Source organism: Penaeus monodon, chromosome 4, assembly GCF_015228065.2.
Source record: "Penaeus monodon isolate SGIC_2016 chromosome 4, NSTDA_Pmon_1, whole genome shotgun sequence".
Lineage (NCBI taxonomy): Eukaryota > Metazoa > Arthropoda > Malacostraca > Decapoda > Penaeidae > Penaeus > Penaeus monodon.
Genome location: NC_051389.1, coordinates 2,015,577 through 2,039,151, shown reverse-complemented (window position 1 = coordinate 2,039,151; position 23,575 = coordinate 2,015,577). Strand labels below are relative to the sequence as shown.

Here is a 23,575-nt window from a genome sequence, read left to right as displayed (position 1 = left end):
TTTTAAATAGCCTATATTTTACAGAAATCTAAGGTGACAGTCATCTTTCCTGCCAGGTAAAGGTTATAATCACACTTACCAAGAGGCAAGGAGATATGATCGCACATGCCGAGGAGCTGCCCAAAGCAGATGACGCGATCAAGAGGATGAATGCCAAACTCAGCCATTTTGTTTACAGTATAGCGCACTGTGTCTTCATTGTGAGATGCCACCATGATAGCAATCTGTAAGAAATGACAATCGTTATTTCCTATCGCATTTCTTTTAATTAATTGGCAGCTAGTACATTTACTGTCCTGCGTAGTTTTATCAATTCTGCTTACTAAAAACCTAAATCATCATTGTTGAAACTGTAAAATTAACTCTCAACCACTGACCTTGGTAGATAGTTCTTTGATTTTGTTTTATTGCTTACTAACGAGAGAAAGAAAGCACAAGCTGCACCAGATCCAATTAATATCGCGACTATTTCATCTTTACCGATTTTATGGTCACGTGGGAGCATGAGCCCTACATTCTATTGCTTCTACAAAAGCTCCTTCAATACAAATTTATTCTCGTCACAATAAATCAAACCTTAAAAAGAGCAAGCAAATGCAACGATCCTGGCAGCCCGCAAACCAAAAACTGAGCAAGGGATTCCAGCTTACTTTGTGAGAGTCCCCAACATTCTTGTTCATTTTGATGCGTCTCAGGCTCTCTTCAAGACATTGGTGGTACATGTTGGTGGTTGCGTCGAAGGAAGGGTTGATGGGGTCTTCATAGCCAAGCTCCTCAGCGCGGGCACGTTCCTAGAAAAAAAATGGTAAATAGAATTATCCGACTTAATTAATAACTATTAACTACCGCCATTAAATTAAATGGAATTTATTGACTTGGTTATTAGAAATTTACTACCATAATTATCTTCTTTTTAATTACTGTGTAGTAAAATACTTATCCTACAAGAGATCTGGTGTAGATACATTATGAGTCCTTTTTATGATAATCCTATATACAAACCGAGGCAAAAACTCGACACAAACCTGCTCCATGTAGGCGCCACGCACAAGCTTGGCTCCAAAGTAAAAGTTTTGACGATAAGCTTGCTCAAGATCGAGGGAGAGATTATTGAAGGTTTCCTTAAGATAGCATTGGTAAGTGTTGAATACAATGGCTTTCTCCTGATTGTACTTTTTCATCATTTCTAAAGTAAGACGGGAAATGGCTGGCTGGAAATAGGTCTGCTCGGCATCCACCATCACTCGGACGTCGCGCTCACGGGCATACTGGAATATGTCGATTCATTATGAACATTTTAACAATTTACTAAGTAAAATAGTCAGAACCACAACTCTATTTTAACAGATTATCAAACAAAAGCATTATAACCGCACAGGTTTTGAACACTTCTATACCGATCATCATAAATAAAATTAAAAAAAAAATCGAAGTATGCAGAATTCCCTTCCTGCGCGACCCACCTGGAAAATGGTGTGCAGTCTGCGCATCATGTTCTTAAACATCTCCTCCTCCTCCCTCGTGAGAGCCGAGATGAGGGGCTCCATCTGCCCCGAGTTGAGGTTCGGCACTCGGAACAGGTCGCCCAGGAGAATGTTGGTGTCGATGAGGCCCGACCACGAGAAGAGGTGGATCAAGCCCTTCTTGTCGTAGGTCATGTTATCCAGCCACTTCTTCACGGCTTGGTTGTCCGTCAGGATGTTCTCCTCGCGGAATCGTTTCTCGAAGACGTCCGTGTTGACATCGGAATGGATGATTGGGCCGGTCTTGCCCGTCACTTGCTGGAAGTACTGTCGCGTGCGGGCGATCACCTCGGAGAGTTGCATCTGAAAAGCGAGGAAATAAAGGCTACATTTACCCATAAGGAATACAAATAAGTGAGTGATAAAATGAATGGCTCAGCAGTGATAAAATTAATCATACAGATATAATGATTCTGAATGTATATCGGATTCAAGAATATATGAACTTGCATGGAACACGCGAAATTATCCCCTTTATTAACTCTACGGCATTAATTATTCATGTTTCATTTCGTTTCTCCTGCCTCACCAATTACGAACCAGGAGTCAAACACAGAATTAAAACCGCCTACATGTAAAAGCTATAAAAAATATATTATATTAGTAAACCGTACCATCTGAAATTGCGCAGCGAACACCTGCCAGAAGTGGAATATGAGACACCCATGTTAATAATGTTCTAGTTTCCCACAATCCCTAATCTGCTTCCATTTACATCACATTAACATTTACGGAGAGATCTGGGAAAGGCCTTGGGCACTTCCATAGCTCAACAACGGGAAAATGGGGAGGGCGATATAACATTACATGAAACAAGAACTAAAAATGAACGTCGTTTCGAATTTGTCAGAAGTTCCTCGTCTGACGAACTAATTATTCGTTTTGCCAATTCGAAACTGCATGATCATTTTCAGTTCTTATTTTGCCTGTGTTTTCTTTCATCTCAGCATATACCATGTTTGCGTCCGTGTTCACAATATTATATACCGAGGTTCATCTACCTCTCAACATGACGGGCCAGTCCATTTCCGCAATTTTTAAGAGAGCGAGAGCGAGCGCACGTGCGCGGGGGGACTGCCCGTGATGAAAAAGGTGTAGGATTCAACAGACTTAATAGCAAGCATTCAGAGTCAGCTCGGAGGCCGCATTAAAGCTGACAGACACTACTACGCCCTTTGGGCTGCCATCACCAAGCAACCAGCCTCGTATTCCCGATCACTGTCACGTGGGAGATGAAGCTAATACTGCCTCGATCGATATTCCCAAAGCATGACCGATAAATCATCCTAAAATTGATAAGATTGAAATAAATATATATGGATTAACCATTGCACGATAAGATTACGATGAAAACATAAAAATGTATAGCCAAATAAGCCATGTGTAAATCATCCCAAAATTTGTAAGATAGCCTAGAATGACCGTTTAGATGGATCATATCACAATACGATTACGAAGGAAAAAATTATCATGAAAATACAAAGGATACTGCCAAACAAAGCGATCCATTTTAAGAAAACGTTATTAGCCTTCTGCTTGGCCACCTGAAGCACTAATATTTAAAAAAAAAAAAAAACGTGAGTAAAAATAAAGTCATTGAAAAGGGTATCGGAGAAGAAACGCTGAAAACCACAGAATTAAAAAGTATAACAGGGATTTCTCTCAAGTGAATATACCTCCCCATGGATATTAAATGACTAAGTGTCTCTCCAGCGAAATTTGCGGCCTGATTAAATCCGGCCATTATTATTATAACTTGCCTCCGTCGCTCGCTCGTTTAACGTTGGCGCATAACGAAAAGGGGTTTTGGTGGCGCAATGGACCCGTTTCGGATACACACCGTTGATTTTAACTGATAAAAGATGATGTCGGTTTGTGTGCAGTGCGCGGGGTAATATAAATATTCTGACCGATTGATATCAACATTTGAAATCAAGATGTGGAGTCTAACATGGCTGGAAATACCGACTTTTCACCTTTATAAATAAAACCCGCATTTTCATTTTGAGTCCCATGTATAATAACTGGTTTCTTCTCGGCGATCTCAAGAGCCAGCCGTAAAAAAGGCCATAAATCTTCCTCATAAACAAATAAATCAAAATAAACATACAGCATCCGTACGTACCCCACTGCACATCAAATCATCATTCTCCTGTCGGTCCCAGATCTCGTGGAGGAAAAAAAAAACGGTTTCGACCCCGAACGCCGGCACTCGCAAAAGACGCCACAGAGAAACACCTCCTTGTAAGCCGATTATCCCCAACGTGCGAGTTTTATATATAGGGGGAAAAAAACGTAATTCAACAAAATCCTCTGCTTTTTCGAAACGAGACGAAACTAAATCGGAGTGAGAGCGAGAAAGAGGAAAGGAGGAAGAGGGAGAGAGAAGAAAAGAGGAAGAGGGAGAAAGAGAAAGACGAACAAAGTCGATGAGACAGGAGAAAAAAAAGGAGAAAAGAGGAGAAAAAAGAAATTAAATAGAAACAAACAGAAAAGAGAGAGAGAGAAAAAGGCAGACAAGGAAAAGAAAAAAGGAGACAAGAGAAAGGGCAACAGAAAAAAAGCAGACAAGTGAAAGAGAAAGAGAAAAAAAAAACAGACAAGAGAAAGAGAAAAAAACAGACAAGAGAAAGAGAAAAGAGAAAACCCGAAACAAGAGAAAGGGAAAAAAATCCTCAGTCAGCATCGCCTTGTTGACATCGATCGCCGCCGGTCTGTCCCGCCCACGCCTCCGCTGTCGACGTGGGCGGGATGAAGGGGGGGGGGAGGTCGTGCAGCGTGGGCGTGAATAGGGAGGGGGAGGGGGAGGGGGAAGGGGTAGTGGGGGGGGGAGCAGAACCTGAGCGCGAGCCGATGCTTAAAGGCGGAGTTATGAGGCGCGGGAGGCGACTGAGGAACGAAAGATGGATTTGGAGCGAATAGACAATATTGGGGGGGGGGGGGGAGAGAGGAGAGAGAGAAGAGAATAGAGTGGAGAGAGAGAGAGAGAGAGAGAGAGAAAAGAGAGAGAGAGAGAGAGATTTTTAGAAAGAGAGAAGAGAGAGAGAAGAGAGATTGAGAAAAAGAAAGAGAGAGAGAGAGAGGGTTTAGAATTGAGAAGAGAAAGAGAGGGGGAGAGAGAGAGAGAGGGGGGGGAAGAGAGAGAGAGAGAGAGAGATTGAGAAAAAGAAAGAGAGAGAGAGAGAGAGGGGGAAATTTAGAAAAAGAAAGAGAGAGAGAGAGAGAAGAGATTTAGAAAGAGAGAGAAGAGAGGAGAGATTGAGAAGAAGAGAGAGAGAGAGAAATTTAGAAAGGAAAAGAGAGAAGAGGAGGAGGAAGAGAGAGAGAGAGAGGAGAGAGGAAGAGAGGAAGAGATTGAGAAAGAGAAGAGAGAGGAGAGAGAGAGATTGGAAAGAGAAAAGAGAGGAGAGATTGAGAAAGAGAAGAGAGAGAGAGATAGAGAGAGAAATTTAGAAAAGAAAAAGAGAGAGAGGGGAGAGGATGAGAAAGAGAGAGAGAGAGAGAGGAGATGAGAAAGAGAGAGGGGAGGAAAAGAAGGGAAAGACAGAGAGAGAGAGTGAGAGGGAAGAGAGAGAGGAAAAGTGAGAGAGGAAGAAGAGGAGGAGAAGAAGAGAGGGAAGAGAAAAGAAGGGGGGAGAGGGGGAAAAAAAGGGGGGGGGAAAAAGAGGGAAAGAAGGGGAAAAGGAAAAGAGAGAGGAGGAAAAAAAAGGGGCGGGGGGGGAAAAAGGAGAGAAAAAGGGGAAAAGGGAAAAGAGGAGAGAGAGGGAAAAAAAAGGGGAAGAGAGAGAGGAGAGAGAGAGAGAGAAGAGAGAAGAGAGAGAGAGAGAGAGAGGGAGGAGAGAGAGAAAGAGAGGAGAGAGAGAAAGAGGAGAGAAGAGAGAGAGAGGAGAGAGAGAGAGAGGGAGAGGAGAGAGGAAAGGGAAGAGAGAGGAGAGAGAGAAGAGGGGGAAAGGGGGAAGAGAGAGAGAGGGGGAGGAGAAAAGGAGAGAGGAGAGGAAGAGAGAGGGGGAAGGAAGAGAGAGGGGGAGGGGAAGAAGAGAGAGAGGGGGAGAGAGAGAGAGGAGAGAGAGAGGAAGAAGAGAGGAGGGGAGAGGGGAAAGGGGAGAGAGGAAGAGAGAGAGAGAGAGAGGAGAGAGAAGGAAAGAGGGGGAGAGAGGAGAGAGGAGAGAGAGAGAGAGAGAGGTGAGAGAGAGAGAGAGAGAGAGAGAGGAGAGGAGAGGAGAGAGAGGAGAGAGAGAGGGGGGGGGGGGGGGGAGGAGGGGGGAGAAGGGAGGGAGGGAGGGAGGGAGAAAGAGAGAGAGGAGAGGAGGGGGAGAGAGAAAGGGGGAGAGAGAGAGAGAGAGGAGAGAAAGAGAAGGGAGAGAAGAGAGGGAGAGAGAAAGAGAGGGGGAGGGAAGAGATTGAGAAAGAGAGAGAGGGAGAGATTGAGAAAGAGTGGGAGACGTCAAGGGTAAGAGAATCAGAGAGAGAGAGAGCCGGAGAGAAAGATACAAGAAACAAGCAAGACAGAAAGAGCCGGAGAAAGAGATGGAGACAAACAGCCTTAGAGGCAGAGACAGAGAGAAAGAGACAGGCAAACAGAGACAAGCAGGCAGAAAGAGACCGACCGACCGACCGAGACACACACACACACACACACACACACACACACACACACACACACACACACAGACACACACACACACACACACACACACACACACACACACACACACACAACACACACAAAACACCACACACACACACACACACACACACCACACACACACAACACACAAAACACACAACACACACACACACCAAGCACACACACAGACAGACACACAGACAGACACACAGACACACACACACACACACACACACACACACACACACACACACACACACACACACACACACACACACAAGGCAGAGAGACAGAGACAGACAGACAGAGACAGACAGAGACAGACAGACAGGCAGGCGGAGACCCGTTTCCGTGTCCGTGTGAAAACACAGAGAAGGACGGCGCGGTGAGCGAGCGGAGCCCAAGACGTGCGGTGCCTCGCTAGATCGTGTGTTTTTGAAACCACACTGCAGCTCGTGGTTAGACTAGCAAGCTCGGTGCCTTCATTATAAAGTAGCGTCGTCTAACGTATGATTCGTGGTCGAAATATTTTGAAATTTTATCGTTCTGTTTTCTGCCAGCCTACTTTCTACAGTGTGCCCAAAATGAAGCTTATAAAAAGAAATCTACCATTTGCTAATTTCATAGCAATCGGATAATTACGAATGGGGTAAATCATCGGACTTTTAAAGTAAAAAAAAAAAAAGGAATATTACTTAATTACCCATTTCCAGACGGTTTAAGGACCTAAATATGCATGTCGCGACGCGTACGCGCTGACTCGATGACGGAATTTGGGGTGATCAGTTAACGTGTCATGCGTACACCTCGTCCCTGCCTCGTGTTTGTCATGCGTACACCTCGTGCCCGTCATGCAACCTCCTCGTGCTTGCCATTCACCGCCGTCGTGTGTCATGCAACCCCCACGTGTCGCGACGGAAAACCTTGTACGCCCCCCCCCCACCGACCCCCATCCACAATCGAGGAGCGCGTTCGGGTTCCAGCAAGCAGGGACCTTGACGGGCGTGGGAGGCGCCGGGATCTGCGACGCAAACGAGCGTGTCGCCAGCGCCGCGGTCTGAGGCCATCTGCCGGCCGCTATGACTATGGCCTCGCTCGGCTGATCAATAGGTCAGGCTTTCCGCCTTCACCGAATGAGGATCCAAGACGCTAAACGACAACGGAGAAGCCTGGTGGCGAGGGGGGGGGGGGAGCCAAGAAAAATCGATGGTACAGGAGCCTCCCTCTTCACAGAAAATGAGGTTACAAAAAAAGTGCTTTTTGAGGGTCAATAGGATCCTCCCTCCTCCCTCCTCCTTCCCCGCCCCCACCCGTCCCCAGAACCAAAGGAAGGTCAGGGAGGATTTTCGCTGCCATATCGCAGCCGCTAAAACGACTGTTAACGATCACAACTACCTTTAGCAATGACATGGTGGGCTTTCTCTCCCACCTCAAAACTTTGTAACCACACCTCGAAACTTTACTATCAAGAACAGCAAAATATTATGAATTTTCACCGTCATCTGAGAAACAAGGAGAGTGAGACTTTAAAATAAAATTTTAAAAAATATGTAAGATAGCACGAACTCTCAATCTAAGGCATCGGAAAAAAAGACTAACAACTTTTAAAACTTTCACCCACATTAACTAAGATCTTACGCTCCTTAATCCCCCGCTATGATTCCGCCTTTTATTGTACCCATACTAATTACTATTCAGCGTGATATACAAACGCTTTCTCGCCATTCTATCATGCTCGTTGCAAATCTCTTCCGCGAGGTCGTTTGCCGAGAGACCACGATATCGTCACATGGTCGTTTCGCGCTGTGAATTGCTGATCGAATTCATCTTTCGTCATAACGGTAGGCATGGAAGCTCTAAATCGATGCCTCTGCTATATCCGTGAAGATTATATACCCCTAGCTTTTTTTTTTAACTAAACTCATTACTAGACCGGACTTGACAAAACAAGAGATGTAGCCCCTCAAAACAAGCACTATTTGCAGCTCGGTGCTTTACCACTTCTGACCAATTCGCTATTCGTGCTCAATCCTTTGTTCGCGCCGAATCACTACCCACAAACAACCACTGCCAACAACCAATCACTGCCTACAAAGAATCATTACCCACAACTAATTACTACCCACAACCAGTAATTAATTACCCACAACGAATTCAAGACCGAAACTCGCTCTCTTCCACAGAAATCACTTAATTCACAACTCATTATCATCTCAATTAACACTCAATTAGAAAGAAAATAAACATTACATCATTACAGACAGTGAGAGAGGCAGAGAGAGAGACACAGAGAGAGAGATACACACACACAGAAACACACACGCACAAAAGACAACACAGCAAGAGGAGACACACACGCAGAGAGAGATACACACACACAGAAACACACACGCACAGAGATAGACACACACACACACAGCAGAAGCACACACGCGCTCGAGAGACACACACACACACACGACACACACACACAGAGAGACACACACAGACATAGAGAGAGAGAGAGACACACACACAGAGAGAGAGAGACACAGAGAGAGAGAGAGACACACAGAGAGAAGAGACACACAGAGAAAGAGAGAGACACACACACACAGAAGAGAGGAGACACAGAGAGAGGGAGACACACAAGAGAGAGAGAGAGACACAGAGAGAGAGAGAGACAACAGAGAGAGAGAGAGAGACACAGAGAGCGAGAGAAAGAGAAGAACAGAGAGAGAGAGAGAGACAAGAGAGAGAGAGAAGAGAGAAGAGAGAGAGAGAGAGGCAGAGAGAGAGAGAGAGCAGAGAGAAAGGGAGAGGCAGAGAGAGAGAGACAGAGAGAGACAGAGAGAGAGAGAGGAACGAAGAGAGAGAAGAGAGAGAGAGACAAGAGAGAGACAGAGAGACACAGAGAGAGAGACAGAGAGACAGAGAGAGAGACAGAGAGAACAGAGAGAGAGAGAGACAGAGAGAGAGAGAGAGAGAGAGAGAAGAGGGGAAGAAAGAGAGAGAGAGAGAGAGAAGAGGGGAAGAAAGAGAGAGAGAGAGAGAGAGGAGAGAGAGAGAGAGAGAGAGAGAGAGAGAGAGAGAGAGAGAGAGAGAGAGAGAGAAACACAAAGAGAAAAAAGAGAGACAAATTAGAGAGTGAATATATAATAATAAAAAAGGCTACAGAATGAGAAAAAGACCAGAATAATAAGGAGAGCTAGAGAAAGAACAGACAGACAGACAGAGACGGACGATTCCGTAACCCCTGTGACGTATCGCCTAATTTCGCTCGGTGATTTCCACTGGCAAGTGCTTGGTCGTGCAAGGGCTGCGAGCAGTGGCGTGGCTATGAACTTTCCACAGGCCTAACACACACTATCTCCCCCCCATCCCCTCCCCCGTCTCTTCCCCCCCTCTCCTCCCCCCCTCCTCCTCCTCCTCTTCCCTCCTCCTCCTCCTCTCCCCCCTCCTCCCCTCCTCCTCCTCTCCCCCCTCCTCCCCCTCCTCCTCTTCCCTCCTAAACAACCTTCCTCCTCTTCCTCCTCCTCCTCCTCCTCCTCTTCCCTCCTCAACAACCTTCCTTCTCTTCCTCCTCCTCCTCTTCCTCTTCCTCCTCCTCCTCTTCCTCCTCTTCCCTCGTCAACAACCTTCCTTTCCGCCACCTTCGCAATCTCTCAACCAATCAATAATCATCCTCTCAGTTCATGGAGTACGACCTTCTCTAAAAAAAAAAATGCTTGTTTTCGACCGATAAAGCGCCGATTCCCCAACGAATCCGCAGGCTCAAGGTAAACAAACACGTGACTCCATTCCCGACACCCCTTTTTCCACTACGCAGTCGAGGGAAGGATTACACCCCTCCGTCTCTCGACCCCTTCACCACGACAGCCAAGGGAAGGGAAAACTGGGGAGGAAGTTATTATAGGCAGTCCCCCCCACCCCATCCCCCACACACACAGACATCCACCCCAACCCTCACTCCCCCTACCCCTCACTCCCCATTCCTCACTCTCCCCACCCCTCATTCCCCCTCCCTCTCACCCCTCCTACCTCTTACCTCCCCACCCCACCCCTCACTCCCGTTCCACCCCGAGGCGCTTCCCACAACCCACGCATTTGCACCACCCACGTGCCTTTGACTTTCACGTGATGTATGTCAACAATGGCTTAGGCACAAGTACGGTTTGGTGATGTATACCTTTTCTTGTTTCATCAGGAACGCTTGAAAGGTATGCCGTAAGCGATGTATATATTTGTAATTTTCTAGATTTTGGAATTGTTCTGGGAGGTACTAAGAGTCTGTAGCCGAATATCATATGATAATACTATTGTATGGAGTGAATATAAATACCGCAAGTTACGGGGGGGAAAATATGGAAATACGAAATGATAATATAGAAGGAACACCTCAATACCATCATTAAAATCTTAAGGGCCACAAAAATAGTGTGTGTGTATCTCAAGAAACTAAAAAACAAGTAAATAAATAAATAAAAAAACGCGCATTTCATCTGTTTGGAATTTTACAAGTGCGCATGCCTGGTTCACATCCTGTCGAAAAATAATCACTTTGCAATCTTATCATCAACAGGTGACCATTTCCCCGACAGTAAATTGAAGTTGAGGCACTGAATTTTTGTGATTTTTCTTTTTTTTTTAGTAATTTCATTCTTTCTTTCCTTCTTTGCTAGTTTATCTATCTAGCCATCTAGCCGTCTATCCGTCCGTCCTGCCTTACCTTACTTACCTACCTACTTACCCACCTACCCATTCCTCCATTTATTAATTTACCCATTTATCTATCTATTTATTATTTTACCTTCCCTTCCTCCCTCTCTTTCTTCTCCTCTCCCTCTCCCTCTCCCCCCTCCATCTTCCTCTTTCCCCCTTCCCGTGTACTCACCAGGAGCTGCGGTCGACCAAGGGCAGTCATCTTAATGGCAGCGAAGCCCGTGCCATGAGTCGCGTCTGGAATACACAACATTCACGTCAGTCACAAGAGGCGTGGGACCATGTGCAGCTGTGGGCCCAGAAACCTGGCGATTATGCGCTGAATATGCAACACTATTAACATGAAGTGCAATGCTTATCCGCGTGACAGCTTGGGGTGTCTGAAATGCTGTGGCTGCCAAGAGATATGTGGCTCTTAAAACAGTCAAGGATTATATATATATATATATATATATATATATATATATATATATATATATATATATATATATATATAAACAAGGTTTAAGTAAATGTTTAGTTTAGTTTGAGGCTAAACCTAGCGTCGTATATTTCCGTAGACCTGTAATGAGTTCATGGTCAGAATAAAAACGACCTTGGTCATCCTCATCATTGTTGCTGTTATCATCATCATACCCAATACAAATAACAATAAAATCAACTGTAGGAATAATAACGATATCAATAACAAAGGTACCAGTAACGAATAAGTAACAAAGACAACAACAACAAACAGCGTGACTCGGCGTCCAATCAAACTACATATTCAATAATCCCGCCAAACTGCAGTTCACAAATACACCTAAAAGAGCGAAAAAAAAAACTACCACCACTTTTCCTTAAAGTGCGAGCCGCTTAGGGACAGACACTCTCACGGACTCTTCAAACATCCTTGTGCTAAAAAGGAAAAGCGAGAGAGATTCAAGGTCCCAGTGCACCCCCTCCCCCCTTGAGAGTGGGTCTCCAGCCACTCGAACATGGACCCGCACTGCAGTATATTCAACCACTGTCACGTTGCCAAGAAACTCCTTCTATGATGCCTAATTGCAGTGTCTGGGTGTTTTTAATTACTCGTCATCATGATGACGTTTTAGGCTCTCTTCGAACGGCTGCAGAGCGTTGAGTAGGTGTAAATGCATGACGAGGAGCGGATGCAATGCCTTCTATGCCTGCAAAACTTTAACCTTTCGTAAAATTGCCTACTCGGAAGAAAAAGGAGAATAACCATATTTCGTATCCAGCTTTCAGGCGCACAAACAATACGTTTAATCTCGCTCTTTCTTCTTCTTTTTTTCTTAAGAAAGGGTAACGACTCCTCGTCTCGCAAAGTAACCTCAATCTGCTGGGTCAGTCGAAAGGCACGCCCTGCAGCTTCCGTTGGCCGGCCACGAACAGTGCGATGGAGATGCCTTTTGTCTATACAAAATACATCGCGTGGTCGCCAAAGATTATATATATTTCTACCAATGAATATATATTGTTCCCTGCATTTCCATTTACCTGGTATCCATAAGGGTTGTTATTTTCTTTAACTGTAGAAATAATATTAATATAACGATAATGAATAATAACAGTAATAATATCATGACTATCTTTATTTTATTATAATTTTTATTATCATTATCAATTGTAACAATAATATACAAACAAGCAGTTTAGATAAATAAATAAATCTCCTTAAAAAAAAAATACATTCGATATCCATCATAATCAAACGTCCTTTCGCAACCTAGCAAAACCCTCGAGACAACACAAATCACCAAAGACCTATTTATATTAAAATGCGTTCGCGCCAGCCGTGTAAAAAATAACACACACGCTCTTCGACTCACACTTTTCATTATTCAACATAACGGTTTAAAAAATACTCAGACATGCAAGCTCGCGACATCCGGCAGCCCTCTCCCCCTAAGTGGCAACGTGCAGGGAACAGCCAGCAGGTGTCTAGACATGTGACTCATCAGACCCGAGTAGACACGCTGCTCTCGCACGCGCAGATGCACGCGCGCCGCATTGGGAAAAGGGAGGGAAGGGAAGGGAAGGGAAGGGAAGGGAAGGAGGAAGAAGGAAGGGAAGGGAAGGGAAGGGAAGGGAGGAAGGAAGGAAGGAAGGGAGGGAGGAAGTAAGTGAGGAAGGAAGGAAGGGATTGAGGGCGAGGGAGAAGGGAGAGAAAACTGGCGAATGTGTGCGTGTTGGGGGGGAGAAAAGTGAGAGCAAGGTACGAGGAAAGGAAAAAAGGGAGAGAACGAAGTCGGAAGTGTGTCTGGCCGCGAAATGAGAACAGGAGGACCAGAAGAGGTGGAGGCTTCGGAAGGGGGAACAGACACTGGGGCACAGGTAGGCACGCACGCGCACGCACGTGTACACACACACACACACACGCGCGCGCACGCATGTGTACACACACACACACACACACACACACACACACACACACACACACACACACACACACACACACACACACCACACACACACACACATACACAGAGAGAGAGAGAGAGAGAGACAGAGACGAAGACGACGAGAGAGAGAGAGAAGACGACGAGAGAAGAGAGAGAGAGAGAGAGAGAGAGGGGAGAGAAGAAGAGAGAGAGAGGAGAGAGAGAGAGAGAGAGAACGTGAAGAGGAGGAGGGAGGAGAAGAAGAAGAAGGAGAAGGAGAAGGAGAAGGAGAGAAGAAGAAGGAGAGGAGGAGGAGAGAAAGAGAGAGGGAGGGAGAAGGAAGAGGAGAGGAGGGGACGAGGGGGGGAGAGACGAAGGAAGGGAAGAAATAGAGAAAAGGAAAAGAAAGAACAAAAAAAATGAAAAAAAGAAAATAGAGAAAAAAGAAAAACGAAATGAAAGAGAATAAACAAAAGAAAACTGAAAAGAACAAAACTGAAGACAGAACAAAAAAAAGAAAAAATAAAAAAAGATAACAACACATACAGAAATAAGAAATAAAAACAAAGAAAAGTACAAAGAAAAACAAAGAAACACACAACAACAGGAAACACACACACACACGTATACACAGCACACACAGGAACAAACAATAAGTATACAACACACACACAGAGTATACAGCACAACACAACATAATGACAACAACACCCACAGTAAAAACACACAACACAGTATACAACACAACACACAGGTATACAACAACATACATACACAACAACACACAACAACACGATAACACATATACAACAAGTATACACACACACACACACGTATAACAACACAACAGACAAAACACAACGTATACACACAACACACAGATAACACACAACACAACACAGACAACACACACACAACACACACACACACACGTTATACACACACACACACACGTACAACACACACAACAACACAACACACAACACACAAACACACACACACACGTATACAACACACACATACACACACACACACTACATAACACACACATACACACACACACACTATACCACACACACACAAATACACACACACACACACGTAACAACACACACACGTACACACACACACACTAACAAACCACACATATACACACACACACACTACACACACCACATACACTACACATACCACACCACACACACACACAGTAACACACACACACACACGTACACACACACACGTACGTACACACACACACGTACACACGTACGTACACACACACACGTACACACGTACGTACACACACACACGTACACACACAACGTACACACACACACGTACTACACACACACTACCACACGACCGTACACCAACCACCCACACACAGCGTACACACACCACACACACGTACACACACACACACACGTACACACACACACACACGTACACACACACAGTGTGTGTGTGTGTGTGTGTGTGTGCTCATTCACTCGGCGCGCGCGCGCGCGCGTGCGCGTGAGTGAATGAGTGAAAGTGAAATTGAGAGAGTGAGAGTGAGAGTAAGTGAAAATGAGAGTGTGAATGAGTGAGTGAGTGTTTCATTCACTTCCCTGCTCTATCACACGAACCAACAACATCGCCACAAACCCCAACATTCTACCCAATCGAAGCTAATTAGACGCCGTGTACAAGCAGTTATCATACTAATCACTCGCAATGTACACGCTGCTACAATACTTCTTAGAAGGATAACTTAACACAACTAGGATTGAGCAAGATCAGGAACAATTTTTGTTTGTTTGTCTTTTGTTTGTTTCTTGTATATCAAACAAGTGAATATGAATCTAAGTGTTGAGAATTTGATACAGAAGACTACGTCAAACAAAGGAACAGTCTAATCGCTCACCAAACAATTAATTCTCAAAGGCAATATCCGAACACCGTACTATGAATAGCCGAGCGTCCGGCGAAAGGCATAATGAAGCTCATAATTGAAGCTTTCCTTACCCCTCGGCACACAGGAACCCCCCCCCCCCCCACCTAGCCTCCTCTTGTTAAGACGGGCAGTGACCTTGTTAAATCCTATTAGCTAGAGAGTGATAATGCATCATCCTTATAAACAGACGAGATTCTTTCACCGATCCTTTGGCGATGAACAGACGCTATTTCCCTAATTCGTCATCGACCTCAACACAACTTGACTAAAAATAGCTTTAAAAAATACTTCTCGAAATAACAAACTCCTAGGGGAGAGAGGGGGAGAGAGAGAGAGAGAGAGAGAGAGAGAGAGAGAGAGAGAGAGAGAGAGAGAGAGAGAGAGAGAGAGAGAGAGAGAGAGAGAGAGAGAGAGAGAGAATATATATATATATATATATATATATATATATATATATATATATATTTATAATATATATATATATATATATATAAACTCTCCACCATAAGACTTAAAAACTTTGTCCATTAGCATTAAAGTCTAATTAAAAATTCACAAAAAAAAACGGTGCTGATCTCCTTAATGTTTTCCGAACTCATTTTACTAAACGGGTTCCGCTACTCCGCCAACAATATTGGATCGTTTGGCAATAAGCCATAACACGGCATTATAAGGTCTTCGTCCCCATCACCTATTATTCTTGATCGATAGAATCAATATGGGAAGGATCTCAATATGCATCAGGAGATAATCGGGTCGGTAGTGAATGCCATGGACCCTCTTCATTACCTCTACACCGTCCTAGCTCGTAAACTCATTAAGCTATCAAGAAACAAAAAAAAAATCCAAAAAAGGGAGAACAGAAAGGTACCATTCTATATTTTGGGAAATTCAAAATAAAATCCTGAAGCGATACTTGCTCACAGAGATAACCACCACCACAATTGGAAAAAATGAGAGGGCATTCGCCTCTTTACAGGGACAGAGATCCCCTTATAAACCTATCCCCTGCTCCCCAAACTGCGAAGAAAAATAAGAAAACCAAATGCTGAAGAAAAAAGACAATGAAAAATGTCAATAACAAGACAGAACTATGCTAATAACAAGACAAATATGCTAATTACAAGACAGAACTTTGCTAATAATAATACGAAAAAAAATGATAGAGAAGACAACCCAAGAATGCTAAAAAAAAATAGAAAAACAATAAAGGCTTAAATACCACACTTAAAAACACCATAAATAACATATTAGTTCAGAAATCCTCTGACCTGACACGGCGTCAATGCAGTTAATGAACGTCTCCATGTTCTTCTCGCACTGGGCCTCGTTCACGTAGAAGTAGGTCCTGGCTCCTGACACCTGCTGGCGGCGATCGGCGAACTTCCTCTGCGGCGTGTAGCGCTCCATGGCGTTCGAACCCTCCGCCTTGGACTCGCAACCCCTGTACGTGGACGAAGCCAAGTCAAGTTCAAGCCAGCAAAGAGGGTTTTGAAGAGAGAGAGTTACACGGGAAGGCCAACGAAGTATATACATGTACACTGAACTACATGGATAGAATAATAAATATCAGCGACGTAGTTTTTTAGAGTGCGAATCCTACATTATCATTATGGGTCTGGTGCGTCAACACGAGTCAAAATTACATCAGTAATAACACTATAACACTTTAGGACTTTAAAGACACCTGGACACAAAGCAAGGATACGTAGAAAAGAAGTCCAATGGATGTAAATTATATGTATATATATATGTGTGTGTGTGCGGTGCTCCAAACAGCGAACTCGCGGCGCCTTAGGGAGAAGCGAAATAGACATTGTTCAAGCAAATGACTGAAAAAAAAAAACAATAACAAAAAAAACATCAAAAATCCCTGAATTCTTAAAAACCTAAATCAACCAACACCTTCTTCTACTTCTTCTAAAACAAATGAATTTTTTTTTCTAAATAATTTAAACAGCTTTTATCTAATTCGCTTCCGTAAAAGGCCAATCAACCTCTCTACATCGATTCGCATCGACGCAGAGCCATAACCGTGGTAGGAAAAAAAAACATGTTTACTTCACCACGATCTAACGCGTCGATATCTGAAAATATCCTAACTGTTACTACCTTTATATCAATATTAATTGAACTATTAACCTAAAGATGAAAATCTATGCGAAGTCTAATAAACAATGGCCTAGTCTACTTTTAAGTATATGCATTAATATACCTTTAAGGTCTGTGTTACATTATTTATCATATATATATATATATATATATATATATATATATATATATATATATATAGAGAGAGAGAGAGAGAGAGAGAGAGAGAGAGAGAGAGAGAGAGAGAGAGAGAGAGAGAGAGACACAGAGACAGAAGACACAGAGACAGAGACACAGAGAGAGACACAGAGACAGAGACACAGAGACAGAGACACAGAGACAGAGACACAGAGACAGAGACACAGAGACAGAGAGAGAGCGAGTGAGTTTCAGTAATGCAAAGGCTGACCTAGCGTTGTTTGCTCTACAAGAAATCAAAAAAGCTTAGGCTGATAGAATGCCAGTAACCACATGGCTCGTGATATAAAGTTAAAGAAGTTGGTCAATATAAAGATTAATTAAGAATGACTCGCTAGAGAAAATAACAAAATGAATAATTGATATCATAAAGCTTCGTAACCGTTTTTTGGATTGATAGTAATGAATGCTCTTGATGGAAATTTTTTTAACCCAACTTATCTGGTCTTTTGGGTAATGGAAAAAAACTTCTTTGATTTTTAATACCATATACCTTTAAATACGAAAAGTAAAAATAAGATGAGATAACACATATATACCTAGTGCTGACTTCACCAAACCTCTGATAAAATGTATATTGGTTCTTAGAAATAACAAGGCTATCTTTATGCCTTTTTTCCCCACCGTGTAACCCTACCTACCAAGTGACTCCAGCAAGCACAAACACTGGCTCATATGTCACAAGTTCAATTACTCAGCCCTTCCCTCGAATTTGGCCTGCTTTTGACCTGCCTTTGAAAGGGCAGTTTAACAGCACCAAAATACCCCCTCATCCCATGGGTATCAGTAAGTTAATAGTAACAAATCCAGTATTAGAAATGGAACAAAGCGGCGACAGGTTGCCAGACAGCACAGACGGCGGGGGGCGCGGCGGGGAGGCTCTGCAAGGAAGTCACCACAAACACCGGCACTCAAATGTTGGCTGCATGAGAGGGCACGCCATCAAGAAAGGTGGGTGGCTTTACAAAATAAGGAGACAGATTCTCTTTTTTTTTCTCTCATTCCTCCGTGAGTACTGGCACGCCTCCTGTTCTCCCGTGGCGCACTTTCAACTATTTTCTCAATGGATTGGTTTGCCAACAGCGCCTAATGTCGCCGCGGGAAACGTAAACTGTTGACTTTGCATTTTGTTTGCATCTACATTAAGATCAAACGGGAGATACTTGATGCTCCGCTGCTTCACAAATTTTGTTTTTCAAAGATCTGAATTTGACCCTCTGCTAGAAAACTAATAATTAGGTAACTCGTGTGGGACGAGCACGTAAGATGAGTTCTATCAGGAAAGAATTAAACTCGACTTAGCGGTGAGATGTAACTAAGTAGCTTTTAAAGCACCAAGCGCCATTAAAGTGGAGGCCTTGCGCCCCACAGAGGTTACAGGTCTACTGGTTTGGGGCCGACTACACCTAAGTGGTTGTGCTTACATCAAAGTCCGCGCACCAGGCCGGCCAAAGTTAGTCTCATTATTTTGTACAGCCGCGGTGTCAGGGAACATAATAGCTAACGTTAAATAGCCACACAACTCTGGGACACAACGAGAAGACGGGGGAACAGCTGCCATTCAATAATACCATCTGGGCGAGCGGATCTTCCGTGGCGGCCGCTTCCTCCAGCGCGTCGAGCGGCAGGACCTGCAAGGGAGACCACAAGAGAAGACGTCGTTCAGTCTCGTTTTCTCAGGACACACAGCGAAGTCGGTGGACACCGTGGAGGCGCCATGCTGCCTGCCGCAAGGGGCGAGCTAATCGCACGAGGACCTACCGTGACGATGCCCTGGGGGACTTGTGGCCGCGGGATCTACCTCGCGGGGCATTCCTCACACAGGACGAAACCCAATAACGCCACTCGACAGGGGGATACGTGATTCACAGGGACCGCTTTCGCAATTTCTCTCGTCTCTAACCTCGTCATGAAACTCGTACTTTAAAGACGGATAAATTTATTTCAAGTCTACGTGTCATACCCTACCCCCTCTCGTGAAGGTCCACGTGTCTTAAAAATGTCCGTAAAAGTGGATCTAGATCAGAGTCATACATCCATACACATCGTCAGTATTGATAAAAAAAAAAAAAAAAGACGTACATAAACATGACTTGCATCAAAAACTTGTGAGAGATAAATATACCGGGATTTGTTACCAATATACTAGAGCTAGCAGGGATAGGCGCTTTGGCCTCAGTTTATGATAAAATGGAGACCAAGCGCCAGCCGAGGCAGGGGTGGGTGCGTGCAATCAGGCTGAGTACGTGCTAGATCTCAGGTAGACTGCAAGCACGGCGAGAGTGCACATCGATCTAAAGCAGTAACAAAGAGACACGCGCGCAAAGCAAAACACAAGTCAAGGCGAATATTGTCACCGTTGCAAGGGCGTTATGTGTTGATAATGCGCAGCACTTTTACCTAATACATGCATCAGGAGAGGAAGAAGCGCAGGGTTAATGGAGACGTCAAACTGCGCATGATATGAGGAAGAAAAGTGTCTGCCAAAGCCCGGGGGTGAACGCGCGACCTTGTGCCAAGCGCTGGCCCACGATTTCGTAAATCTGTTCATTTTACTGGCCAGGAGTAAGGTTGAAAAAAGAGTATCACTATTTTAAAACCAGTGCATCTATTGACCGGGCAGACATCATCGAGACTTGCGCACTTCCTAAGAAAGCTTCAAACAATAAGCTCTTTCTCACAAAAGGACTCGAGCCTGGTTATGGAGCTCTCTCTCTCTCTCTCTCTCTCTCTCTCTCTCTCTCTCTCTCTCTCTCTCTCTCTCTCTCTCTCTCTCTCTCTCTTTCCCTCTCTCTTTCCCTCTCTCTTTCCCTCTCTCTTTCCCTCTCTCTCTCTCTCTCTCTCTCCTCGCGGGAATGGAATCACAAAAGAAGAACATGGCACGAGAGAAGACAGGAGGGAAAAGTGGAGGATGGAGGAGGAGGAATGAAGAGGAAGGAATGAGGGAGAAGAGAGAGAAAGAGAAAAGAGAAGAGAGAGAGAGAGAGAGAGAGAGAGAGAGAGAGAGAGAGAGAGAGAGAGAGAGAGAGAGAGAGAGAGAGAGAGAGAGAGAGAGAGAGAGAGAGAGAGAGAGAGAGAGAGAGAGAGAGAGAGAGAGAGGAGAGAGAGAGAGAGAGAGAGAGAGAGAGAGAGAGAGAGAGAGAGAGAGAGAGAGAGAGAGAGAGAGAGAGAGAGAGAGAGAGAGAGAGAGAGATGGAGGGAGAAACATGAAAAGGAAGTAAGAAAGAAGAAGGGGGGCGGGGGGGAGGGGGGGAGGAGAGGGCGAACCGACGAAGACGACGAACAACCGCAAAATACAAAAATAAAACACGATTTAAAGAAAAACCCGGACAAACAGAAAGAAAGAAAAGAAGAAATAAATGAAGGGCACAAGGAGGAGGAAATAAAAGGTACAAACGAAGGACGGAAAAAGAAGAGAAATCGCCCCCCTCCCCCCCCCATACACACACTTTCCTTGCCGCCGCAGATCATTGAAGCCAACGGGCGTCGAGCGGGCGTCGAGCGGGCGTCGAGCGGGCGTCGAGCGGGCGTCATGCGGTCTACTGGCGGTCACGGGGAGAAGGGAAGAGGAGAGGAGAGGGGAAGAGGAGAGGAGAGGAGGAGGAGGAGAGGAGGAAGAGGAGGAGGAAGAGAGGAAGAGGAGAGGAGAGGAAGAAGAGGAGAGGAGAGGAGGAGGAGAGGAAGGAGAGAAGAGGGAGGAGAGAAGAGGAGGAGAGAAGAAGAGGAGAGAAGAGGAGGAGGAGAGAGAGAGGAGGAGAGAGAGAGGAGGAGAGAGGGGAGAGAAGAGGAGGAGAGAAGAGGAGGAGAGAAGAGGAGGAGAGGAGAGGAGGAGGAGAAGAGGGGGAGGGGGAGGGGGAGAGCAGAAAAAGGTAAAGACGGAGAAGAAGTGAGTGGGAAGAAGGAGAGGAAACGCAGAGAAAAAGGAGAACGAAGAGGGGAAGAAGGAGGAAGGCGGAGGAAGAAGGAGAAGGAAGAAGCAGAAGGAATAAGGAGAAGGGAAAGGAGAGGAGAGGGAGATGGAGGAATAAGGAGAAGGGAGAGGAGACGAGAGGAGAGGAGACGAGAGGAGAGGAGAGGAGAGGAGAGGAGAGGAGAGGAGAGGAGAGGAGAGGAGAGGAGAGGAGAGGAGAGGAGAGGGAGAGGGGTCTTAGTGAGGGGTGAGGAGATGGCGATCGACCGGCGAGGGCACGAGGCGCCCTCGGCCTGCCTCCGCCCTCCCTCGGGCCTCCCCTCATCCCCCCACGCCCCCGCCCACGCCCCCAGGCTCGGCCTCTCCCTCACCCCCCCTGTCTTTCTTTCTCTCTTTCTCCCTTTCTATCTCCCTCTCTCTCTATCTATCTTTTTCCCCTGTTTCTCTGTCTCTCTCTCAACTTTTCTTTTAAATGTCGCGAAAAATTGTCATTACTCCATAAGCGACCGTTTCGATATGAATAACATTACAGCTGAGCATATATTTCGGTATGTCTGCTAGAAATTAGGGAAAAGAATACGGACTTGTGACCTTTTACAGATATTCTTGTGAGGACTTCCAAATGGTGACTTTTTTTGTAAACTTAGGCATTTTTCATTCCAATATCATTTTTGTGCGTACTTTCCAAGTTCTTTTCCCTAATTGCTACTACCATCACAGCGACAGACCTTGGCAAATCATGTAATGCAGGCAGGTAACTGATATTCAGCGTATTAACAACAAATAAGTGATAAGCTACACACTGGTAAAGCCTTACTGACGCAGAGCATGGATGCACAAGGAAATAAAGATGCAAAGCTTCATTCATAAAGTTATACACAAGGCGTTCTCCTCGAAAGTACTTTCATTTGGGTACTCAAACTTTATCCCCGTTTTAATTCAGTATTTTCGCCAATGAATGGAAACATCCCTCCCGCCGTTTACACAAGGCGAGGAGATATCCAACTGATAAAAACAGAAGTCCCTCTGAAATTCGAGCACTTTTAGTGGCGAGACGGAGTACACACCCTCTGTACACACGGACGGACAATCTTAAAGAGAATTAAAAAAAAAAACGCATACAAGACCACACAGCCTGCAGTACCACACGGCCATACAGTCTATCACAGATTGCAATGCCACCTCTACCCCCAACAGCAACCCCCACCCCCATTCCTTATTCTAATACTAAGAACAGACTCTTTCTCTCACTTCGTTCTGGCGGGGAGGAACAAGAGGCAAGGAATAAAACATCCGGCCAGACTTACCCCTTCTCCTCCTCACGTTCGGATGATGGCAAGCAGGACCAGGATAGAGTAAGTACATCATTAAAATACATAAGTCTGGAATCGTGCAACTTCGAGGAGCGAGGATGATATAAAATGGTGGGAAGGAGGGACATAGCTGATAGCTTATAAGAGGGAGAAAAAAGAAGCTATATCTTAAAAAAAAAAACATTACAGCAAAAAAACAACTCCAAATGTGTACTTTACAAGGAAAAAATTACTCAGTTTACCAATAAAATATCTACAGGAAATTGCCTGTCAAGAGAATCAAAAAACACTTTGAAAACAAGGGGAGTCGTCATTGGCCGCTCATTAACCTGCAACGCAAAAGTCTGACCCCAAGAATCGGGGAAAATGACCCCAAGCCCATAATCCCCTCGTGGTGGGGACGTATAGGCAGGAGGGAAGGAGAAATTCACATAATTCACCAAAAAATCCTGTAATATACACAAAAAAAAGGTAATCCACAGGCGGACGCCTCGTTGGTGTTGGTATGATATGGGGAGGGGGAGGGGAGGGGGGAGGGGGAGGAAGATGAAAGGAAGAAGAGGGAAAGGAGAGAGGGACAGAGGATGACTTAAGGGAGAGGGGAGGGGATAAGGGGGGAGGAGAGGGAAGAGGATAAGGGGAGGGAGAAGAGGGAGAGGAGAGAGGAGGGAGAGAGCAAAGGGAAAGAAGGAAAAAGCAGAGACCAAGGAGGGAGAAGGAGGAGAAGGGAGGAAAGGTGAGGAAGAAGACAGAAAAGAACAAGGAGGGGAGAAGGAGGAGGGGGGAGAAGGAGGAGGAGGGAGAGAGGAGAGAACAAGAACAAGGAGGGATTGGGGAGGAGGAAGGGGGGAGGAGGGGAGAGAGAAGGGAAGAAAAAAGGACGGTTAGT

At 45.0% G+C, this 23,575-nt stretch overlaps 1 protein-coding gene across 4 annotated transcripts in view; it reads right to left on the bottom strand.

The window, feature by feature from the left end:
• The window catches only part of LOC119568151 (proline dehydrogenase 1, mitochondrial-like), a 55,557-nt gene that overhangs the window by 4,153 nt on the left and 27,829 nt on the right, over window positions 1–23,575 (bottom strand). For 2 of the 4 annotated variants that reach the window (XM_037916558.1, XM_037916583.1), the window contains exons 3-9: window positions 19,035–19,094; window positions 16,446–16,618; window positions 11,024–11,088; window positions 1,464–1,826; window positions 1,026–1,268; window positions 651–791; window positions 80–224 (exon numbers count right to left, since the gene is read on the bottom strand). In XM_037916558.1, coding sequence (XP_037772486.1) covers window positions 80–224; window positions 651–791; window positions 1,026–1,268; window positions 1,464–1,826; window positions 11,024–11,088; window positions 16,446–16,618; window positions 19,035–19,094 — 1,190 coding nt within the window. Of the gene's footprint in view, window positions 1–79; window positions 225–650; window positions 792–1,025; window positions 1,269–1,463; window positions 1,827–11,023; window positions 11,089–16,445; window positions 16,619–19,034; window positions 19,095–22,680; window positions 22,720–23,575 lie in introns of all 4 variants that reach the window. The other 2 variants (XM_037916567.1, XM_037916574.1) reach the window with 2 other exon arrangements.